The 23541-nt window shown below is 40.0% G+C and overlaps 3 protein-coding genes across 4 annotated transcripts; 2 read left to right on the top strand and 1 right to left on the bottom strand.

Moving 5' to 3' along the window:
• The first annotated feature begins 841 nt into the window (after positions 1–841).
• Positions 842–9098, top strand: slc38a7 (solute carrier family 38 member 7). The gene is made up of 13 exons (XM_080730716.1): positions 842–942; positions 1469–1566; positions 2794–3136; positions 3833–3886; positions 4448–4592; positions 5330–5474; positions 5571–5669; positions 5836–5893; positions 6316–6430; positions 6585–6732; positions 7723–7922; positions 8018–8069; positions 8740–9098. The coding sequence occupies exons 3-13, from the start codon at positions 2882–2884 to the stop codon at positions 8840–8842; spliced, it is 1374 nt and encodes a 457-aa protein (XP_080586842.1). The 5' UTR covers positions 842–942; positions 1469–1566; positions 2794–2881; the 3' UTR covers positions 8843–9098.
• LOC308289132 (lysosomal protective protein) lies at positions 6607–16924 on the bottom strand. 2 transcript variants are annotated; one of them, XM_080730714.1, is made up of 11 exons: positions 16689–16924; positions 15458–15569; positions 14022–14159; positions 13707–13865; positions 13453–13544; positions 13136–13220; positions 12893–13042; positions 12657–12793; positions 12185–12347; positions 12008–12097; positions 11542–11893 (listed from the first exon to the last, which is right to left on the bottom strand). In XM_080730714.1, the coding sequence occupies exons 1-11, from the start codon at positions 16856–16858 to the stop codon at positions 11810–11812; spliced, it is 1380 nt and encodes a 459-aa protein (XP_080586840.1). In that variant the 5' UTR covers positions 16859–16924; the 3' UTR covers positions 11542–11809. The 2 variants fall into 2 exon arrangements, with proteins under 2 accessions (XP_080586841.1, XP_080586840.1); XM_080730715.1 differs by lacking the exons at positions 11542–11893; positions 12008–12097 and adding an exon at positions 6607–6743.
• Positions 16925–17422: 498 nt separating this feature from the next.
• On the top strand, positions 17423–23206 carry LOC308288242 (transcription factor E2F4-like). Its single transcript, XM_080729626.1, has 11 exons — positions 17423–17598; positions 18220–18293; positions 18529–18759; positions 19704–19813; positions 19910–20071; positions 20202–20245; positions 21094–21158; positions 21245–21491; positions 21816–21863; positions 21957–22001; positions 22098–23206. Exons 3-11 carry the CDS (start codon positions 18628–18630, stop codon positions 22211–22213), a joined length of 969 nt encoding a protein of 322 aa, XP_080585752.1. The 5' UTR covers positions 17423–17598; positions 18220–18293; positions 18529–18627; the 3' UTR covers positions 22214–23206.
• The last annotated feature ends 335 nt before the right edge of the window (positions 23207–23541 follow it).

Here is a 23541-nt window from a genome sequence, read left to right as displayed (position 1 = left end):
GAGACCTGATTTTGTGTCTGCATATCTGTGTAAAACAGTGGTTCCCAAACTTTACAGCTCAAGACCCAAAAGCGAAATTAGAATTTTGCCCGAGACCCAAACTAGTCAATACAGAAGATCTACAAGCTTGTGCGAAGCGACGCATTATACTTTTATATTTTATTTTATTCATGAAATTACATTGAAATATCAGTGCATTTCTTTTAATCGTGAAAAAGTTGGCTTTTTTTAGGGAATGCTTTTTGAAATGAGAATACAAAAATTTGAAACAAAAAAACCCATAACAATGTTTCCATTTTGGAGTGTCTTATCCAGGGCAGACATTTCATGGAGGCCATGAAGGCCATGGCCGCCATTGCCCCTCAGTTTGGCCTTGTGCCCCTCAAAAAATGGCATGACCTAAAGCCACAGTGGCCTTAATGCCCCAGCTGACTGTACCACTTTCTCCTCTGTCTCTTTCTTGTCAATATGTAGACAGTAGATACCGGTGTCTCTTTCTTGTCATGTAGACACCAGTGTCTTTTGTTGAGAATATAAAATATTATCTCCCCTGAGTCCAAACCAATCCAGTGACTTTGATTGGTGCAGGGCTGAGCATGGATCAGATTGTAAATACCATCATTGATCTATTTCACTGCAGATTAGGTTATAATCCCTAACCCTTAAAGTCAGCACATTCTTTCAAGAGAAAGTGGGAAGGGAAAGAAAAGAAAGTGTTTGGGAAACAAATTACTACTACCAATGCTACGTGTAAAGACTACAATTCCCAAACAGTCCAATCACGTGAGGCTTGGTCCCACGGGTCACATGCTGCCTCACTCAGTCACTGGCTGCTTGCTTCAAGCCAAGGTGCGGACCACTCGGCACCATATCGGCACACACTGAGCACACAGACACAAACAGGACGTCGTTCTGGGGACAGGAGGTCTGCAGCACTACAAGGTAAATGCCCTCTACAAATCTTACTCTTCTGTCCACAGAGAAAAACAAAACATTGGCAAATAAGGATATATTTTACACGTAAATGGATGGTCTAGATCTAGAAAGAGTTGGTTTGCTTTTGTCTTTGTTAACGTTGGTCAACATGAGCTAGCTACTGAAAGAATGATCTCGGATGTATTTGACAATTTTGGAATTCCACTTATTCTTCCGTTATTCACTAAATAAATCATAGGTCCTAAATGTTATTTGTCTGAAGCACAGGTAGCAGTTTTAGCTGTTATGTCAGCAGCTATATGCATTTTTCCTGCGCTATTTAGTTATTGTAACTTAAAATAAGTATCTGTTTTATATATTTGGATTTTGTGCTTCCTAGGTTTCAGGTCTTCACGTACCTGCCCCGATTATTGTAAACGTTCTTCTGCTAAATAACACACTAACACCATTCATTCAGTGACAGTGTTGTTATTAGGTTAGCTTAGATTTGGGTGCTGGTTGGTCATGTGACCCGTAGATGTCGCTATTGCAGGTTCCTGGAGTCAGGAGGAGGTGATAATGAGATGTGCTGAGTGGACTGAGCCAAGATTCTAATGACCTCACCCTTGGCACGACTTGACTTGCGCAAAGGTATGCAATCTGCTGTACTGTACTTAACATTAAGACTAACTAAAACCTTGCTTATTTGATTTATATTGTGGTTTCCGTGAGGAAGGGTTCATTATTCCAAAGTGAATTCACTGAAATATGACTGAGTGTCCATGGCTAGAATTGCATAAAATACGATTCTGTTTCCATACAAAAGCTCTCTTTACTGATCACGTGCCCTAACTTGTGGGCTGACTGGGATGAAATTTATTTTTTACAATGATTTTTTATTGTAGGTTAGAGTCTGTCCAGTGTCCACTTCATAAACAGTTTTCTTCTAAAGTTCATACAATTGGTCATGACTCATGAGTGTTTTTTTATTACTTTAAAAATAAAGAAACTTTAATGGAGTTTTCTGAGGAATTCTTAATTAGGCACAAGTTTGAAAAAAGTTTATTGGCCATAGCTGAATGGGTAGAGAACTAGAACGGTAAGGGGACAAATCACAGAAGGTCCAAGGCTCGATTCCGGCAACAGCAATCTGTTGAGGTGTCCTTGAGCAAGACACTTAAGTTAACCCTAACTGCTCGCTGTTAATGCATAGTGTTATTATAAGTCATTATAAGTGGTCATTGGTTGAGTCAATCAGTCAAGTCATCAGGTGCTTCAAGTAAAGTAATGTAATTCCTGGAGGTGCAGGCAGAAACATTCTGTGTTCTTTCTTGCATAGGTGATTTCTTTTTTCTTTTTAAAGCACCCAATTACCTTTTTAATGCATAGTATAGTACTAGTGATTATAATGCATTTGAATTATTTTATAAATGTATTACAACTATGAGAATCATAATGCTATGATCCTTGCCAAAAGAAAACGTCTGTGAGTGACCAGCAACTATTTATGAGGCATTATATGATACTTGAAGGCATTGTAGTATTCATGAGTGCATACTAGTTATAACTATAATAAAGTGTTATAGCATTTTTAGATTATTATGCATTAAGTATGTTTACGTTATAACACATAATAGATATGGGCTTCATAGAACATTTTATAGATATCTTTATGCCACTTATGCAGCATAAGAATCATGACTATTTGTGGACTTAAGCTGTACCAGTTTGTTTTTTGTTTCTCATAATGAGCTTTGTGAACAATGTGTGTGTCATTGCAGGTCGCCGAGTAAGTGACACAACTGCCACTTTGAACTTGGATTCAGAGAACAGGCTGGACATTTACACTCTGATGTGATTTCTCGTCCCTTCGCCCAGGCTGAGCACCCTGCCTGCTCCTACACAGGTTTTGAGGGCGTTTTTGTGGAGTGCTTGCAGCCTGCTGCCTTCCAGTTGACTGTAAAACATGGCGATTAACAGTGACACAGCGGACTGGGTTGGCGTAGGGAGTGAGGACCCCGGAGAGAGAGCATGGCTCCTGCAGAGCCCCAGTGTGGATTCTGTCCCGCACCTGGATCCGGACAGGAGAAAGAGCGAAGGGGTGTCATGTATGGGAGCTGTCTTCATCGTAGTGAACGCAGCACTGGGAGCGGGACTCCTAAACTTCCCGGCAGCCTTCAATATGGCAGGGGGCGTGACTGCCGGAATAATGCTTCAGATGGTGAGAAGTTCTGAACCTTTCTGTTCTAATACAGTTCATTTCTCCACTTCATTTAAGAAATGTTCACGACTATTAACATTTTTGCATAACAATTAGGGATGGTCCGATCAGGTTTTTTGGAACCGATCACCGAGCACCGATCACAAAAGTTTGATCACCCGATACCGATCAATCACCGATCCGATCAAATTATTATTTATATATTATTTATATTTTGTAAATGTTAATGTTTTAACAGTTAACAGTTATTTACCAGAATTACTATGTATTTATTATCATAGCAGTAACTAATTATTCCTTCAGCACTGTGGAAATCAATACCCCAAAATGGCCTCAAGTGGGCATACTGAACGGCTGGTTGATCGGATGCACCGATCGGATCGGATCGGTGAATTTACCTTTTGATCTAAACCACCGATTATCGCCGATCACGCTTTGATCGGCCCGATCCGATCCATTGCCGATTGATCGGTAACATCTCTAATAACAATCTCATCATACTTGCAAGTATACCTACCTACAGCATTTGTTGATTTCTGCTCTTATAGTTGTCAAGTTGTGTCAAAAATGCTATCCGTTGTCCGTCAACTGCAACCTCATACAGTATATGGACCCTCTTTTGATCAACCACCACAACGTTATTTAAAGACAAGGTAACAGAAGAACATAATGTAATGCTTTTCCTTCCTATTTCAGTTCATGTTGACCTTCATTATCAGTGGATTGGTGGTCCTGGCATACTGTTCCCAGGTGAGTGTCTGTCTATATGGTGTATTTTGTCATGTGATGATGGTCTGAAATAGTTTTCTGCCTTTCTCTCATGCTTTCAACCCGTCTGTCTGTCTATATATAATCGATTTATCGATCGATCACTCACAGCCCTATAACTCTTTGTATTTTACCTTGATGTCTCTTAATTTAAAGGAGTAGTTCACCCCGAAAATTACTTTTTTTCTATTGATTACTCATGCCATGAAGACTTAAGTTATTTGAAAAGTGTTATTCATGCTGTGTATTTAATTTGTAAGGGAGGTGTTTAATTATGTTACATGTTCACCTTTGATTTGTTTTCTTGAATTTAAGACATGAAATTAAGGAGTGTTTAATAAACTACCATATTTAATATCTAAAGTAGATATAGTCAGAATCAATAGCTGATAATCTGTTGCTATGTGTAACTCATCTTTTGAAACTCACCTTTTGTTTTATTAGCAGGAATTTAATGTGTAATTAAGGCTTTTTCACTGACATTATACACACTGACTGATTTCACATTGTTTTTACATCATTGTTCCCTTGTGTTATTACTAGGTCAGTAATGAAGGCACCTATCAAGAGGTAGTGAGGGCCTCTTGTGGGAAGGTTACAGGCGTTCTATGTGAAGTAGCCATTGCTGTCTACACCTTCGGCACCTGCATTGCATTCTTCATTGTCATTGGGGACCAGCTAGACCGCTGTGAGTGTATACGTTTGTATTTATTTCAGGTTTATTCTTTTTATTACTATGATCCTTTTCATGAATGCGACTATTCCAAATTATATAGTCTGTTAGTTAATTTTTATAAATGCCACTATTCCATATGTGAGTCAGTTTTACATGCTGTCAGAATCAGGAACTGCCTTCTCACATAAGAGCAAAGGGTGTAAAAGCCAACTACTTCTACCTCTGCTTAAAAGTATTCATCACATGACCCTTCCATGCAATTGCACCATCTGAAGTGCTGACAGAATAGAAATTCTACGTCTGTCTGCTTATGGTAGCAGAATGTGACCGGTGACGCTTCTATCTGTTGATAACACTTCCTTCTACTGTATTTATCTAGTTATATTTATATTCATATTTATGAATACACACACACACACACACACACACACACACACACACACACACACACACACACACACACACACACACACACACACACACTACACTGTAGATTCTACTGTGTAGACCATATGTCATGAGTCGCAACAATTATGTGAATACACTTCTCACTGTGGTGTTCCTACAAGGTGATAACTGGTGCAAGAATCTATGAACTGTTTCTATACAAATAATACAGTGCACGCATTGAACTTGACATAATGTTTATTTGAAGACTCGAAACAGAACTATTTCAAGTTATATTGCGTGCACTGGATTGTTCATTACAATATCGTGTAATATTGTTTACTTTGTCATTTTTTATACAGTGATGGCTGCAATATATCATGAAGGGGAAGGAGAGGTTAATAATCATTGGTACACGGACCGCAAGTTCACCATTGTTGTTACTGCAGTCCTGGTTATTCTACCGCTCTCCATCCCCAAAGAGATTGGGTTTCAGAAATACGCCAGGTAATTAATATATAACACAAGACTAGTAACAGTTTAACATTTCATTATGCCCCGCAAAATGTAATATGAGATATCCGTCTGTGTTTTTTATTACAGTACTTTGAGTGTCATTGGTACCTGGTACGTTACCATCGTTGTCATTATCAAGTACATCTGGCCTGATAAAGAGGTGGTTCCAGGCTACATTCCTACCAGGTGAGCTTTTATATTAGTACAGTATCAGTATGTAATATCATTGTATGCCGTGACCTCCTTTATATTCAATTCACAACTTTTTCTCCTGCTGGGATATAATGATGTCAAAGCTTAAACGGCATAATTGATGATATTCACCTCTCAACAACCAGTGTGTTTCTTACAGTGCTTCTTCCTGGACTGCTGTGTTCAATGCAATGCCCACCATATGCTTTGGTTTCCAGGTACTGTCTAATTTTAGTTCATGAAGTTTGCCCAAAAAGAGGGACATAGGGATGTTGCTATAAACTTAAGCTAATTAAGTCCCTTCCCGTCCAAATGAAAAGTGATATAGGCACACTAAAACATTGTAACAAAGGTAGATAAAATGTCCAAATTGTTACTCATTCAAATTATATAATTGGATTTCTTACCATTGCACTGTAATGTTAAAATAAATACATAAATACAATTGTTTGGGGGGCACACTAAAATATTGGAAGGTTAAATGCCAGAAATGTCCTGTTTAGGCTAAATGATGTATTAGTCAATCACTACATACATGTACTGTAAGTTTTCGCCTGTGTGGCTATTGCAATTACTTGTTGTGACTTCGAGAGAAATCGATTTACTCCTCCCTCCTTGTCTCTCTCCTCCTATTTCACAGTGCCATGTCAGCGCTGTCCCAGTGTTCAATAGCATGAAAAGGAGTGAGCTTAAACCTTGGGGAATTGTAGTCACTTTCAGCATGATTATCTGCCTCTTTGTGTACACAGGGACAGGTAAGTTGTTTAAGTGTTTGTCTATTTTCCTGAACGCAAATGTTTTACATTGCGTTGCTTCAGCTTGGGTTCCCATATACACTCAGTGGTTTGAATATAAGGTACAATACCCAACACAATAACTCAGTAGTAATTTTATATTCTCCACCTGCAGGTGTCTGTGGATTCCTGTCATTTGGCTCCAATGTTAGTCAGGATGTGCTGATGTCATATCCTCCTGATGACATTGCAGTTGCCATCGCCAGAGCTTTCATCATCATCTGCGTTGTCACTTCCTATCCAATTTTGCACTTCTGTGGCAGGTAAGGCAATGCTACTGAGGCACAGAAAAAGACTGTGAGCAACCTGCTATGGATTACATTGCCGAGTATGGAATGCATACAGATAGAAAAATGAAGAAGTCAAGCAACCAGACTAGGCACCTTAACCCTCATTTGAACCGCTGTGACTTGGGCAATAATGACGAATACCAGTAGAGTCACCGGAATGAAGATCGCCCGGTAATCCCGGGTGCGTTCGGAAATGTGCACTCAACGCACTGGTGTGCTGAGTGCACGCACTGAACGTGTCTCGAGCGATTCTCAGATGTGAGAATGGAGGAAATTATCGCAAAATGCACCATTTTGCGGCTTGATGGGTCCTTTTGGGGTTTACACACATCAACGTGTAAACTAACAGCAGGAAGGCCAATGTTATGAATTAAATTACCTTTCAATAGCAACGTTACGTTAGCAACTGCTGCTTTTCAGAAAGTTTACCTTCAGGGTTCAGACTGAAAAAGAGCACCGCTGCCCCTTAACTGGTCGTTCGTAAATAAGCCACACTGAGTGCACTCTACGTCACCGACCACTGCACTCACTACACTGACCACACACCCGGTGTACATTTCTGAACGCACCCCCCGTTTCCCGGCGATCTTAATTCCGGCGACATTACCGGTTACCATAATGACACCCTATTCTAAAAATACATCCACATTTTTATTTGTTCCACAAGTCATTCCGTTTCTAAACGGGTAAAACCTTATCCCCATTACTTTGACCACTCCTTCCAGGCAGTTGGACTGTCCTCATTTATTTTTGGTTTCTTCTTTCTTTTCTCCTCATACCTTGAGAGTTATGTCTGGTGGTTACTTCTATGATGTTCATCATCATGACAAAAGTCCTTGTGATTGTGTTGTAAACCAGTTTCCACATGGGGACAAATTAAGGGGTCAAAGTCCAGATTATATCTACTGTATATGTATATACGCACACAAATTGTAATGTAATATTACTGTTACATTCTTCCAGGGCAGTTATAGAAGGACTGTGGCTGCGTTTCCAAGGCGAGCAGGTTGAGGTGTGTGTGAGACGTGAGCAGAGACGCAGGATACTGCAGACGCTGGTGTGGTTTTCTATCACCCTCATCCTCGCCCTCTTCATCCCAGATATTGGCCGGGTGATATCACTAATCGGAGGACTAGCAGCTTGTTTCATCTTTGTTTTCCCAGGTACTGTATGATTGTATGATATTTGGCACTGTGTAAAGCTTTAATGCCACAATAATTGTGATTCTTTAACATCCGTTCGTTTTTATTTTCAATAGGTCTGTGTCTCATTCAAGCCAAGCTTTCAGAGACCGAGAGCAGGTCTCCCAGGTAAGATAGTGTTGATCATTACTTGGCAACGGGTCACTCGAGTCAAGTGAATTATTTGATTTATTTTCAGTTGGGGAAAAAACGGTAACCATATTTTTTGGATATGTCCGATCCAGTCTGAAAGATCAGTCTCAGTGTGGATCAAGTTCAGATTCTTCTACCCCATTGCTCTCCTATCTATGTCAGCTGTCATATGCTGTAGGTGTTGGAAACAGATATTACCCACAACTTGCAGCAGTAAGGCAGAAACATGTATTAATATTTAGCTGCTGCTAAATTGTCTGCAGTGTGGAGATATTTTAAAAGCGAATTCCAGCCAAATTCCTGTATAAAATAAGTCTTAAAGGGATATTTCACTTTCAAAAAAGTGATTAAAGGGGAAATGTAAGTTGTCCAACAGCCACTATCTTATTTAATTTCATTGGCTTTATGAACTTAAATGTTTTTGAAGTGGACAATGTGCGGTTGTATTTTCTACTAGTTAAGTATAAATCTTGGATTGAGAGGGGATTATTTCTGTATTGGCAGATACTTAATATTAATTTACTTGGAACAGTTATGTGAGCACAGTCAGCACATGTTTTTTTAAACATTTTCAGTGGTTGAACTGGTCCTCTGGTGCCATTTGAAATAACTCTTATGACTTTCATGTTGCTTCTCTCACCTACAGTTGGCATGTGTTGGTGGTGTATGGTGTAATCACAGTTACACTTGGAACATTCATCTTTGGCCTGACCACCACCAACTCCATTATTCAAGACATTAACAGCTAAAAGGCAGTTTTCTGGATACAGAGGCATCTTCACTAGAAGGAATGGTGGAATTAATTATGTGCTGCTATTCTGAACTATTTTAATCAACTAGAATGAGATGAAGAGGACGCAACTCAAGACACACTGATGTGAATACTCTCCTACTGCATGTCATTTCTCCACTCCTTGCTGAGCAACTGCCTCAGAGGACTTGCCTCAACCATGGGGCACTGCTGTCTGATTCAACAGACAGAAGACAAATAACTTTACTTTTTTTTATTTTCGTGCTATTTTTATGTTGCATGTTGTTTTAAATATGGCTCTCTTTTACGGTAGAAGCAGTATTGGGGTTCTACCTGACTATTTCAGGTAGGGGCACTGAACTGCCTGAGGGTGAGAGCCCCAATCTTATTATTGTATATAATCAAACAGGAAGGAATGTTTGTATGCCAAAATGGTGTTTTATAAACCTTTTAATTTAATGTGCAATAGTTACCAACTCTCCACCTGTTCCATACTTGACATTCAGTGTTGATGTATAGCTGACTTGACAAAGAAGTGAGCTGCTTTTAATTGAATTTACTTTTTATTTTTTTATTTTTGAGCTGCTTTTAATTGAATTTCCTTTTTATTTTTTTTATTTTTATGTCATGGTTCTCCCATTTATGGGTTAACAATTTTGATCATTGTTACGGTTTGGTCTGTTTATTTCCTCAGTCAGAAGCATCTACAGTATACTTTTCTCACTCCATTGTGTATGGCATTGACACTGTTTGAAGATACGAAGCTGAACTACTCTGCTTCCTGAAATTCATTGAAATGAAACATGATTTATGATTTTATAAAACGGGTATTCAGGATGGAATTTTGGCACAACTTTACTATGAAAGAAGGTGGAAAGAGGGAGTGGCAAAACAGAAGCAATTTTTTATGTCACTTTACAATCACACCTAAGGTAGAAATTGTGTGCATTAATTTGGTTTGATTAACAGATTCATTTCATGTCTTCTTAGTTCTACGGGACCACAATTATGTATGACTCAGATAAGGAAGCAAAACCAGGTTGTTTACTCATAGAGCTTCCAAAAATGTAAACGTGGCCCAAAGAGGATAACTATTTGACTCTTCCAACAGCACAGTTAAACCAAAAACAAGAATGCCTAAGCTTAATGACACATCATTGTGTGAACTATATTCGATTTCTACTGTTAAACCAATGTAACCCCTTGGTCTCCATACTTGGGATGTTTGGGACGTTAATAACATTTGTATGACTCATTTTACAATTCTGTCAATTGGTGGTGGTGAATGTGTTGGGGAATTATACAATTTTGGGATATTTGATCAATACTTGACTAACTGTATTTATGTTTTGACTATACCTGTATGTACAGTACATGTAATTAAGGGATATAAAATCATAAGGGATTCTTTGAAATTAGTTTTGTCAGTCTCTTAATGAAAGCCATACATGATTAAACAGTTAAACTTACTAATTTATCATTTAGTTTTAAGATCTTGACTGTAGTGTTGTAAAACTGAAATAGTTTAGGGAAATTATCCAATTTCTGGGCTCAGCATGAGATGCATGTTCTATACCATACTGGTCATATTTCTACCAAACAAATATTAGACATGGTCACTTTGATATCGTTGCAATGCAGTCAGGCACAAACCTACAAATTTAAACTGTTTTGCTTTAATGCCCAATGCCCTACATCAGTGTCACACGCAGTAGCAGAAATAGCTGATCTATACGTTCACGGCATATCGCGTTGAGCTTGTAGAGCTGCTTTAAATTGTGGTTAAGTGTGTGGGTTTTATGTTAACCAATTAAAGTGGGTTAAAGGTGTATTCAGTGATAATGAAAGTGGCCGGGGGTCATCTTGTTCCTTACTGGCCTTACAGCGTGGAAATGTTTAGTTTTTTATAGATTTTTTTTACACCATTATAATCTCGTTTTGATCATTAGACCCATCACTGAATATCGCTAGGCCTACGTCTCCAGCTTCAGGATATGTATGATACTGATTTACTACGAGACTGTGGCATTTTATGAGTTTACAATCTAGGCATTTAGCAGATGTTCTTAATTCAGAGTGACTGTGGTTCTCAAAACCTTTGTTTTGACCATCATAACTAAACATCATAACATAACTACGGCCATACTCTACCCTGATTGGTCGAGGACTGGCTGGCCACCTCTGAAACCCGAATCTAGCTATGCTCGTAACATGGGCCATGGTGGAAGTCCTTATATGGTCAGCACACATTCTAGTGAGGAGAATGAATGGAAAATGTACCAATTATATTTTTATTTGAATGAAATGCAATCACTGAATATACCTTTAAGAGGTAGATCACCCTAAAATATATTTTTTCTCGACTACTCACCCCATGGAGACATGAATTCATGGATATTTGTCACATTCCTAAACCAGAACAGAACGTGATGGTGGACATAAGGTTCCACTCGACAACAATGTTTTCTGGTCTCACAGTATACTGTGGAATGGAGCAAAATGTACAGATTTAAGTTTTAAATCTGTGATTTTCAACCTTTAATTTCATGTACGTTATGGTGAATTCATGTACGTTATGGTGAATACATCACAATGTGATTTGAATAAATAACTTGAAGATGTGAATGAATCCATGTGAATGAATCCATGACACAGAGTTACATACATTTCTTTTAATACAGACACACATAGTTGCATAATTTTAAAACAGACAGTTGCATACATTTTAATACAGGCAAAATTCATATAGTGAAGACTGCTCAAGACAATTTGAGCTAGGTCGTTCAGAGCTTGACGAGTCCCTTTAAGGCACAGACGATTTGACTTAATACAGTGATCTAATAAAGCTAGTTTCAGAAGCATAAGGTAGACTTGTGGCTTGATGAAATATTGATTACGCGATTAAGAAAACCCTTTTTTCCAGAGTTCTTCCCTGAGAAAATTGCTCACAGTTTCTCCAACATGCTCAGTAGGAGCCATTTGTTAGAAAAGTCTGGAACATGTGGAAAGATGGGCCTGGAGCCCACTGGGGAACCATGTGTCCTGCACCCTAGAACAGAGGATAGTACAGTGGTACGATTATACAACGATTATACAATGATGCCAAAAGGTCTAATGGCTTGTATGTCTTTCTGAGAGATGCACATGCTATACTAATGCTTACCTTAACCGTCAGGAATGTGACGTTTCCAAATTGTTGGTAGAAGCCAGCAATCTGGTCATCGTAAAACCAACTCTGGTATTTGGTGGAGGACTATGAGAAAAGTTTACATGCTTAACATATAGGAGATGCAATTCATGTGTAACTGATAATTATCTCTCCCCAAATTAAAAACCCCACCTTCTGGCCAAGGTCTTCCACAAACCACTGGTCTCCCAGAAAGTTACATGCCATGTCAGTGTCTCCATTGTAGACCAGTGCCCGGACACCCAAAGACAACAGCTTCTGATAAACCTCCTTCACCGTTGGGTAGACAGTGTGGTATTGCGCTCCAACATCAGCACTACAGATAAGAAAATCAATTCATATATGGTGATGATGACCAACCTCTTTGTGACCATCAACTCAACTGCAGAACAATGGTGAGGCAAGTTAGTTTGAAACAAAAGCTGAAAGTATGGGGGAACCCCAGGCAGCCAAGTAAATAACATTTAATTCCAATGCTCTCAACTATTAAGTCTCCATTTAATTTGGAACTCTTGTATGAACATGTTGCTTGCTGAAAAAAAGGAAAACAAAGAAAAGAAAATACACACACGCATGCATGCGTGCGTGCATGTATGCATGCATGCATGCATGCATCATAATTTACCTGCAAATGTCCCATGGTGGTAGTGTGTCTGGAATGTGCAAAGCCTTTCTCACATCACCTCTGATCAGCCAATTCATCTGAGCTGTACTGTTGATGCAAGGGGGGACTTCACTCAGAGACAGGGGGACAAATGCAGCCTTAAAAAAAGGGAAAGGAAAAAAAAGAGAAAATCACTCATCTAAACAAATAGATCAGATATGTGCCAATAAGTGCCAATTGTTCATGAAGAGACTTACTTGGGTCTCCCAGTATTTTCTGTAGTTTGTAAAGAGATGGCTCATGGTCATTTCATAGGCTTTATTTCCTCTTATTCCACCTTCACAATCCAAGTATAGTGCATACTCATTGAGTCCAGACTCGTAAACTATCTTGAAGGCCAGATTTAGCTGCGAGTGGGAATGAGTGCAGACACTTCAAAATAAACCTCAAATACAACTGTCAAAGTACAACAAATAGAAGTGCATACATGCATAATTTACCTGTGTCTTACAGGCATCCACACTGTTATTGTAGAAGTTACAGCTTCCCTTCTCACAACAATTTGTGTTTAGATCATGCCATAAACTGCATAGGAAAAAAAATTGAATAAGTTCATTACTGCATTCATGCAAATTGTGCATTTGCAAATTGGTGCTCCAAATATAATCAAGTTTAAGAATACAATTAAACACTAAATACTCATACATGCACACTGATGAGCTCAGTTAAATAACTGGAGTTCCTTGAAGTGGAGTTCCTGAATCAAGGACACAACAGCTCTGATTTTGTTACTTGATTACTCCGATTTGTTACTTACTCTTCTCCCAAGAGTCCATGGTAGTAAGCAAAGTAGACCAAAGATTGGTCATTGAGAGCAAAGCTACTGAGCCCGTTGCCCACTGCAAAGCCCTAAAAAGATAGGAAAAAAGCAAAATCATATACACACATGAATGGCTTTAATCACACTGAAAGTCTGACTCGGTGGCAAACTTCTTAAAATGCTAAAATCTTCACAGCACTACTGATGAAAGCAGTTGGAAGTGCAGGTGAAACCAGGCTTGGTTTGCTCACCTTGAAGTTCATTTTGCCAGTTCCAGTGACCACACGCTGACTCAGGGTTGGGGCATAGATACCCCCATAACTCTCACCAAATATGAAGAACTCATTCTGAGTGAAGTTGGGAAACTTGGCAAAGAAACTCTGTAGTGCCAAGTAATTATCATCAGCAACCTACAAGATAGATTAAGAAAAAGACAATGTTAAGTTTCAAATGCAAAATTAGGTTTAAACCTCTTAACTAGTGGTTCTTCCTTCATGATCAATAAAGGTGATCGATTCTCCTAGGCTGGTAAAGACTCTTAATGACAACAAATAGACTGAACTCACCTGGTTGTCATCCGTTTTGTACATCTGGTCATCAGAGTAAGAATAGCCCACTCCTGCAGGAGATTCCAGATATAGAATGTTGGCGATCTTGTTCCAGCTGAATTTGTTCTCGTACAGTGTAAACCCATCATCGTTTACCTGAAAAGAAACCAGTCACTTTCAATCTGTGCTCATGTATGCTGTCCACAACCAAGGGGAGAGGGTTTTACCTACATGCAAGGCAATTAAAAATAAATACACACACACACACACACACACACACACACACACACACACACACACACACACACACACACACACACACACACACACACACACACACACACACACACACACACACACACACACACACACACACACACACACACACACACACACACACACACACACACACACACACACTTGTGAGTTGTGTGGAAATAAGAAAAAAAGACCCCCCCACACACACACACTTGTGAGTTGTGTGGAAATAAGAAAAAAAGACCCCCCCTTGTGTTGCCTAGAACTGGAGTATTGATTGTGGGGTCATGTGATCAGTGATATCATGAAGATGTACTCTGCAAGCCAGAGAGTACGAGTGCATTTACAAAGGGTTCATAGTCCCCTGGTGAGACCGTTTTGTACATGTTTGTGTGGTCTGAATAATTATACACTTTGTTGTTTTCCATCTAAGCCAGTGGGATGTAGATATCAAAACAGAAGACGCGGCAGAAATTCGCAGAGTGGATCCTTGCGGTAACCTGACTCCGCCAGATGGTGGCAGTAGTGCGTATACTGTATATACCGTCCTACTTTTACCATCTGGGATTGCTCGAGCAGATTCGATGTAAAGGGCGGGCCATTTTTTCAAGTTATTTAGCAGGTGATCGGATGGGGCCGTCTGTCTATCACAGTCTGGGAGTGCCAACTCCAACCACTCATATTGGCCTGTCTGCATGACGTTACACCCAGAATCCACCTTGTGGGTTTCCACGTGGTCTGCAGTCAGACTCTATTGGCTCAGAGCCGCTCAGAGCCCGCCCATAGCTGCCGCTGATTTGTCCGGACTGGGACTTTACGAGTGATATCAACTCTCCCCAAGCGGTCTCAGATGGTAAAGTATGGCGGTACGCACTGCTGCCACCATCTGGCGGAGTCAGGTTATCCTTGTGGAACTCTGCATGTCATTTTTGTCTGCTCAAATAAATATGTAATTAAGAAGCTAATGGACACAAAGTAGTGCCCGTCCACAAGTCAAACTGAGATCACTGAGATCTAGCAATACTAACAGATTTTGCCACTGTGGTTAAGTGGATGGATGTCATTGAAGAGATTGAAGAGCAGTCTCAGTACTGTGGTCGAAATCAAGACCCTTTCTGGACCCTGTTTACCTTTTTGAGGTATGTCTATTTTTGTTTTAATTAGAGTGTAAGTGGAGAGAAATCAATCAAACTTACATGAAAGGGGCCATTCTCGGACAGGAATCCATCCAAAGAACTGCAGCCAGGCCCTCCATTCAGCCACAGCACCAGGGGGTCCTTCAGTGGATTCCTCTGAGAGGTCACAAACCTGGGGATGTACAGGTTTACATAATTAGACATTCTTCAAGTAGCCTACGTTTTTACTTTGCACCAACAGGACACAGGATAGCCCTTTTCACATCGATCAATGTGGCAGGGCTGGCAGGAGGGAACAGATGACATCAGGGTTTTAGATCAATGTTATCTTATTTCTACAGTATGCTGCTGGCCATGTCTTAGGTATAAACAACAAGCAGATGGAACATGTTATTACATGACTGAACCTTGAGGCATGACGTAGAAAACAAAACGTTACCTCCTCCTGACCTTTCTATTGTAAATACCATTTATTTTGCATTGTGTTTTACAAACTTTTTCCCCTCTTCTTCTTCATAGTACCGTTTTGAGTTGACCTTGTACCAGTGAACTGTACTGTAATGAAACTGTACATCTTCAATGCAAACGTCTAATAATAAAAGTCTTCAATCAAAGCATGGCTGTGTGCATTAGCTCATGCATGACAGGTGTAGAGCCCAATTAGTGTGTTCAGGTCAGGTGTGACTGCCTGCAGTGTGCAGTCATTAGAAAGTTGTGTACTGCACTCATGACTCTTGAGCCTCCAAAGAGTACCCACACACTTGTGTAGCTACTCATTAACAAGGTGTGCACAGGCAGCACTCCATAAAATGTTGACTGTTATTTGAAAACAAGAGCAAAAATTATCCAAGACTAGGACTTATTTGGAACAATACTGGACATGGTCCAAGTAAATTTGTGATTATTTCAAGAGAAATCAAAACCAGCACAACTGCAATTCTAGTTTGTATGAACACGGAAATAAACAGGACACCATCTGTACGTGTCCACACCCATGGTCCACACACACGAGAAATCAAAACCAGCACAACTTCAATTCTAGTTTGTATGAACACGGAAATAAACAGGACACCATCTGTACGTCCACACACACACACACACACACACACACACACACACACACACACACACACACACACACACACACACACACACACACACACACACACACACACACACACACACACACACACACACACACACACACACACACACACACACACACACACACACACACACACACACACACACACACTCTGTTGGAATTATATCAGTGCCCTCGTAAACTTACCAATAGTGCAGAAACTTCCCAGGACCAGCACTGAGATAACCAGACCACTGTTGATAGTTTGGTTTAAATGACATTCCAGGAAGCTCGGTCACCTCGTCGGGAGCATACTGCGCCACGGCAGCTACACAGAACAAAGCGAGAAAACACGACAGCACACTTCCATGAAACATCTTCAGTTTTCATCAGTCAGACGCTTATGAGACTCCCTACAGCACCGAACTAACCTTCCTGCCTGTGCTGTGTGTGCTTCTGCTTTAACTGAAACCAGGCAGGTCATATGACTGCTCTGGTGTCATGTGACCACCAGACACCAGGAAGAGACGTTTTTGGATACATTTTACGTCTATTTTCACTACTGCTTAATTGTTATTATATTGTATTTATTATATCATAATTTTGTTTATTTGTTTGTTTGAAATTGTATAAAATTCTCTCCTTTTTAAAAATAATAATAAAGATGTTTGGGGGAGGGGAACATTTTGTCAATGTATATTTTATTTTTTGTAGGAAAATACATTTAGATTTTTAATTAGTCCGTGACCCACAAATGGGTCCGGGGTCCCGAGTCCCGACCGACCCACTGTTTGGGAAACAGTGATCTACGCAGATTCATAAAATGTTATTGTGAAAACAAAAACAACCACGAACTTTTATTATGAAGTCCCGGGACAAACGTTTCCCGGAAGTATATTCAACCACTGGCTTCATTCATGTCAGCTCCCATGGTCTGGAGGGAGGGAGTTTTCAAATTGTTTCCCTCGGCTGCTAAACACTTCAGAACTTGTTGTCTAATCTAAACGTGTTCTTCTGTGCGTTGCAATTAATATGAAAGACCGTCTTCTAAACTCCAAAGTCAGTCTGGAGCAGAACATCCTGATACTCGCACATCTTGGTACGGTGAACGACTGAGGTAAACAAACGGCTCCATTTCACAAATTCAAAACAAACACTGCTTCTTTACTGGGAAGTGAAACGAACTACAAACCAGCTTTATCATCATCGTAATAATCGTCATCATCAGCGCTTAGTAAAGTAACTAAGTACATTTACTTTACAACAATTTACAATAATTGTACTTCTCCAGTAACTCCACTAGCACTACATCATGGATCTTCCAAATATTGTACTTTTCTTTTACTCCACTATATTATTTGAAAACTTTAGTTACTAGTTACTTTGCACATATATAAATTATAATATTATAAAACATACATAAACCAAAAAAAATAAGCTGGAAATAAGCTTAGTCTTTTCATGGATCTCCTTTTAGTAGACCTTGTACCAGTGAACTGTACCGTCATGAAACTGTACCTTTTCCTATGCAAACTTCTAATAAAGTCTTCAATCAATCAAACCACTTTAGCCCTATTCTATACCTAGGCTATTTGAAAATTGCCGATCTACAAGCTCACAATGCCTCGTCTCGCGACACGTTGTGAGCTTGTCGATCTGCTATTTTTAAATATTTTGTACTTTTAAGTAAATTTTTATGCCAACACTTTCTAATACTTTTTCCACCACTGCCTTCCAGACAGCTACTTTCTGCAGACCTGCTTCATCATCTTCATCATCGTAATAATCGTCAATATCAGAGCTCTATCATATGTGAGTGAGTGTGGTGGCAGTGGCACTGGTGGATCTAGGGTGGCTGTTTCCCAAACAATGGGTTACGACCCATTTGTAGGTCACAGACCACTTTTTATGGGTTCAAAAGTTTTTGAAATATATCATTTTATTTTTAGGGGAAAAAATGCTCTCACGGTGTGACTTGTAGATCTGCTATTTTCACTAGTTTGGGTCCCACCGCGGGCAAACATCTAATTTCTCTTTTGGGTCACAGGCTAAAAAGTTTGGGAACCACTGGTCTTGGGTGGCTGTTTGTCCCGCCACTTAAGCAGCTCCTCTACTGCGTTGTTTTGAAGTGAACACCAACCTGAACATGATGGATGGGGAGCCCAGTCCAAACGCACTGCAGGCGACACAGAGACGTGAAAGGAGCCTGGGACTGCTCACATCCAAGTTCGTCGCTTTATTACAAGATGCGAAGGATGGTGTGGTTGACCTCAAAGTAGTAAGTACTAAGTAGTACTAACAGTGTAGGCCAAGTAGCCAATTTTTGCACTGAAATATCTCTCTCTCTCAATTCAATTATATAATCCCTCTCTTTCTCTTTCTAAACATTGTGGGCAGCTCGTTGTGGAATTGTTATACATGATTTGAACATGCACAGTATATCATTATCAGACTTGAATCATGTACCCTTCTTAAACTTCAAATTGTTTATGCCCATAATCACTGACTAGCCACAGATTTTGTAGCAATTTGTAGGAAAGAATTGTGGAACTATTTTGTACTCCCCGTTGTGTCTTTCACCTTCATTTCAGGGGTTTTCTGAATCGGCGTGTCTGAACGGGCCTGTTCACAGTTCTCCCCATGCTTTGTCCCGCTCCCTCCTTTTCAGTCTCCACCTGAGTATGGGATTGACAAACTCCCTCAATAGTGCCCCTTTAGTTTGGGGGCGCCTGCTGGCCTACCGGTCGAGGCGTATACCACATAGGCTCTGATGCGTGACAGCGTGTCACGGGTTCAAGTCCCGATCCCGACGACCTTTGCTGCGTTTCCCTCCCCATTTCTTGACAGTCTCAATAAAGGCATAAAAGACACCCCCCCCCCCCTCCCTTTCTTTCCAGACAGACTGAACATAAAAAATCAATACATATAGAGTGGTTGTTTAGGCTTAAACCTGTATAAAAACGTAATATAGGCCAATATCAAATATATATGTTTTTATTATGCATGGTGTAGCCCCTTTAAATCAGTCAGATGTATACTTTCAATCTGAAAGGGGGCCTTTCAGATTTAGTTGTAAAGTTGGGACAAAAGTTTTATATTGTGCTATGTGATACTGATGTCAAGTATCCACTGAAGTTTGTAGAATGCTGATTTATGATATGTCTGATAGATTAATATGCTATGGCTCACTGTGGATAATGTAACAGCTTTATTTAATTATAGGCTGCTACTGTCTTGGCTGTCCGACAGAAGAGGCGCATCTACGACATCACCAATGTACTAGAGGGCGTTGGTCTGATTTCGAAAACGTCCAAGAACAGTGTACAATGGAAGTAAGTTTTGGCATTTGTATGGGTGGATGTGCATGTGTGCGTGGAGAGATTTTACTTGTAATAACATCATGCCGCAATTATTTTTGTCTGAATAAGGGGCGTGGCGCTTGGAGGAAACTCGAAGGCGATTTCTCAAAGGGTGATGAGCTTAAAGTCAGAACTGGAGGATCTGGAACTGAAGGAAAATGAGTTGGACCAACAGAAAGGCTGGATCCAACAGAGCATCAGGAATGTGACAGAAGACTCTGAAAACCTTCCATATTCTTTTACCAAAGCAAACACTTAAACTTAACCACTTAAACGTTAAAAACAACAAAAAACCAAACAAAATGACTTGATTTATGTATTAACTACCAGTGTTCTAAATTCAACCTTAACTCTGATCAACGCTTGCCTATGTGAACCATGATGATATCTGCAGCTGCTTCAGTGGTACTGTAACATTTTATTTTCTCACTTTCCTTTCAGATCACATTTACACATGAGTTTTGGGGTTTCCTATATTAAAATTGGCTAATGGGAGGAGGGCGGTCTGCCGCGGTCACCATAACTGAACCTGACAGAGATCTCCATATATGGGCACAAAAGGGACACAGGCAGATGGCTACAATTGGTACTCTGACAAAGCCCCCGGCTATGCAACGTAGGTGTCAGGGTCATGCTACGGCCCGAAAGTTCGTTAAAAAGAAAACATTTTCAAGTCAAAATCTAGAAGGATATCCTAACTTGTGAAAAGCACAATGCTAATGGCAATTTACTGTATTTATTCATCAGGAATTGAACTGGGTTTGATTTTAGACAGTGATGTACTACTGTCGCCTCCACTCGTCAGACGGCATATTCAGAGTAGGCATGCAAGAGGTGATAGAGAAGCATGTGTTCATTTTAAAACTTAAAAGGTAAAAACTTGGACTGACTCTGTCTTTTAAGCACAAGGTCACTGGCATCCACTGTCAGCGGCAACTCAAATGACTAAAAAAGCCAGTATTGTTCAAAGTTCACATCAAAAGATAACAGTCTAAAGGCGCCCGTTGGCCTAGCGGTCCAGGCGCATACCACATATAGGCTTCACTGTGCAGTCTGACAGCGTTTCGCGGGTTCGAATCCTGTTCCTGACGACCTTTTCCGTATGTCACTCGCCATCGCTCTCTTCCTGTTTCCTGTCTATCTCCACTATCCCCTATCAATAAAGGCCCCCCAAAATATTGAAAAACTAAAATGACATTCTATAGTGTATACTCTTTTAATTTGACATAATATGGTGAATTATTTCCTCTCAGGTCACACCCTCTTGGCAGTGCGTGCACCCTTCGGTACACAGCTAGATGTCCCCATACCCAAAGCTGTAAGTTTTATTAGAGCTCTAGTCTTTTCGTGGTTGCTTACCTTACTTTACTCCTGATAGTGTGACTTGTTTATATCTCTACTCAGATGCGAGATGGAGAGAGGAAGTATCAGATCCATCTGAAAAGCACAACGGGATCAATTGATGTCGTCCTGTTGATCAATAAAGGTCGTGCTGACTCTGTTCCTATGGTGCTTCCTGTCCCACCACCTGAAGACATTTTGCAAAATGCCACGTCTTCTGCAGATGAAACGAAGAACACTGACGTACTAAGCCAGGCCTTGGCTAATCCCAGCTATAATGCTGCCAAGTCAATCTCTGAATCAGTTGAATGTGAGTGGCTAATTACGCCCCCTCATGGAGGGTTATTGTTTGTTAATAATTTAATTGGGTCAAGGTCACAATAAATAATAATAATAATTTGGGGCTGTAACTGAATTAAAAATTGCCAAATTCACTTAAAACAAAGTTATTGAGCTATGTAAAATTCCCATCTATTGAAGATTGGTGGGGTTTAAAGGTTTGGTTGTGAAGGGCATGATTCTGTTACAATGTCAGAAATGCAGAAATGTGTTTTAGCTGCTGTTTCCAGTTCCACCATGTTCTCTTCGGTTGTCTTCTTTCAGTACCGAATGCTCTGATTTATTTGTTTTTCAGTGATGGATGTATCCAAAGGCCTGGCAGATTTACTAGACCCAACCAAAGGTACGGATTGTGTTTTGTGCTAATTTGATAACTCACTGTTACATGACCTTTTTCACATTGAGTATTCAGACCACACTTCTCTTAATTTTGTAGAAATTATGACTGAAGATCTAATCGCAGAGCTTATGGCTTCTGACGGTAAGTGTTGGTGGAACACAGCATATGGTGCTGTATTTGTATGGTGTTTATATGCTGATCTCAACCTAATGAATACATTTATTCTTTATTCTTCAGTCTTCTCTCCACTCCTGCGTCTTTCTCCTCCCCCTGGTGAACATGAGTACATCTGTAATCTGGATGAGACTGAGGGCCTCTGTGACCTCTTTGACATCCCTGTGCTCAACATCTGACCTTGGAATCATGTTTGGTGAAAAAACTACTTAAACCTGTGTTTTTCTTTTTTTTTAATCCAAATTATGTTTTATTTATTGTTTTAGTTTACGTTTTTTTAAGGGCTAATTTGTTTAAACTAGACAGGGTCTAATACCCGCGTGGCTTCCCTGTGGATCTATGATGTCATGTTGATGATGTCAGTCTTGCCCAAATCTTAATTGTTTTGAGCGGTGCTCCTGTAAGGAGCTAACCGCTCCTACATCTGGCTTTGACCGTTTGTCCCACGTCTGTCCAGGCGCCCAGGGTCACATTGGCCAAGCTTCGCGGGACGCTTAATAAATAGCACCGCTCACTTCACACTGGGTGTGATCTTTTTTTCTTCCTTTAAAAAAAAGAAGTTCTTAAGGGCTAACTTGTTTAAACAAGACAGGGTACCGGTGTGGCTTCCCTATAGATCTCTTGATGTCATCTTGACTCTTGCAAAAAATATGTCAGGACAGTGGATCTAAGATCTGAGGCCCTTCACAAAAGGACAAATATATTCACAATATGTGTGTGCAGTGCGCACAAGAAACTTGGCACTTATTGGTCCACTGTTTTGTGTGATAGGCTGCGGACAGACATGCACAGACAGAAAGCCACCCCCCCCCCCCCCCCCCCCAGACCTCGTTGTCAGGTGAAAAGAGGAGGTTGGTGACATCATGTTTATCGATGTGTGGTTGGCCACACCCTCCAAACAGTAAGGGTTGGAAATGGCAGGGACTATACGCATGGGGGGAATGGCAACGAAAGAAAGAAAAAAAAATAACAAAAATGAAAATCTTAATTCTTTTGTAATTTTATCCTTCTTCTGAACTGGTATATCTGCATTATGTGACCAGGAAAATGCTCTCAGCGATGTTTAAAGCTACAACCCTGGACTTATTTTAATAAATAAAATATTTTAACTTGTCTCTGGTAGAGTATGTTAATACAATATAACTAGCATATTTTGACCTTGGTGAGCAATGGTGGCAAGTAAATGAAAATGTTCTTAAAGTTATTTGAAGCAGATGGTGCACTGAATTGATAAGTAAATGCACTGCTGTCTATGATGTAGTTGCAATTAACTTGTTGGGAGAGAGAAACAACAACAGATATGAAAATTATGGGTTGTAGTTGTAAAGTAGTTTTCAGCAAGAGAGCAATTCTTGCGGTGCTCTTTGTAGTTCTGTTCAAATATTTTGTACTAATATGTACAGTATAGTCAAACTTTATTTTGATTGATATATTTTGATATTAATGTTACAATATAAAACCTTTTTGTACTCTGACTCGCAATGCGACGCATTGTGAGCTTGACCTA

This window comes from Nannobrachium achirus (assembly GCF_963921795.1).
Source record: "Nannobrachium achirus genome assembly, chromosome: 7".
NCBI classification, from domain to species: domain Eukaryota; kingdom Metazoa; phylum Chordata; class Actinopteri; order Myctophiformes; family Myctophidae; genus Nannobrachium; species Nannobrachium achirus.
Note: the sequence above shows the minus strand (reverse complement) of the source record. Positions and strands in the feature narration are given on the sequence as shown.

Coding starts and splice junctions, on each gene's coding strand:
- LOC308288242 (XM_080729626.1), top strand. CDS start 18,628: ATGATGGATGGGGAGCCCAGTCCAAACGCACTGCAGGCGACACAGAGA. Junction 21,159..21,244: donor ATGTCCCCATACCCAAAGCT/GTAAGTTTTATT, acceptor ATCTCTACTCAG/ATGCGAGATGGAGAGAGGAA. Junction 21,864..21,956: donor TTTACTAGACCCAACCAAAG/GTACGGATTGTG, acceptor TTAATTTTGTAG/AAATTATGACTGAAGATCTA.
- LOC308289132 (XM_080730714.1), bottom strand. CDS start 16,858: ATGTTTCATGGAAGTGTGCTGTCGTGTTTTCTCGCTTTGTTCTGTGTA. Junction 12,348..12,656: donor CCACCATGGGACATTTGCAG/GTAAATTATGAT, acceptor TCTTATCTGTAG/TGCTGATGTTGGAGCGCAAT. Junction 12,098..12,184: donor TGGAAGACCTTGGCCAGAAG/GTGGGGTTTTTA, acceptor CTTTTCTCATAG/TCCTCCACCAAATACCAGAG.
- slc38a7 (XM_080730716.1), top strand. CDS start 2,882: ATGGCGATTAACAGTGACACAGCGGACTGGGTTGGCGTAGGGAGTGAG. Junction 5,894..6,315: donor CCATATGCTTTGGTTTCCAG/GTACTGTCTAAT, acceptor CCTATTTCACAG/TGCCATGTCAGCGCTGTCCC. Junction 8,070..8,739: donor ACCGAGAGCAGGTCTCCCAG/GTAAGATAGTGT, acceptor TCTCACCTACAG/TTGGCATGTGTTGGTGGTGT.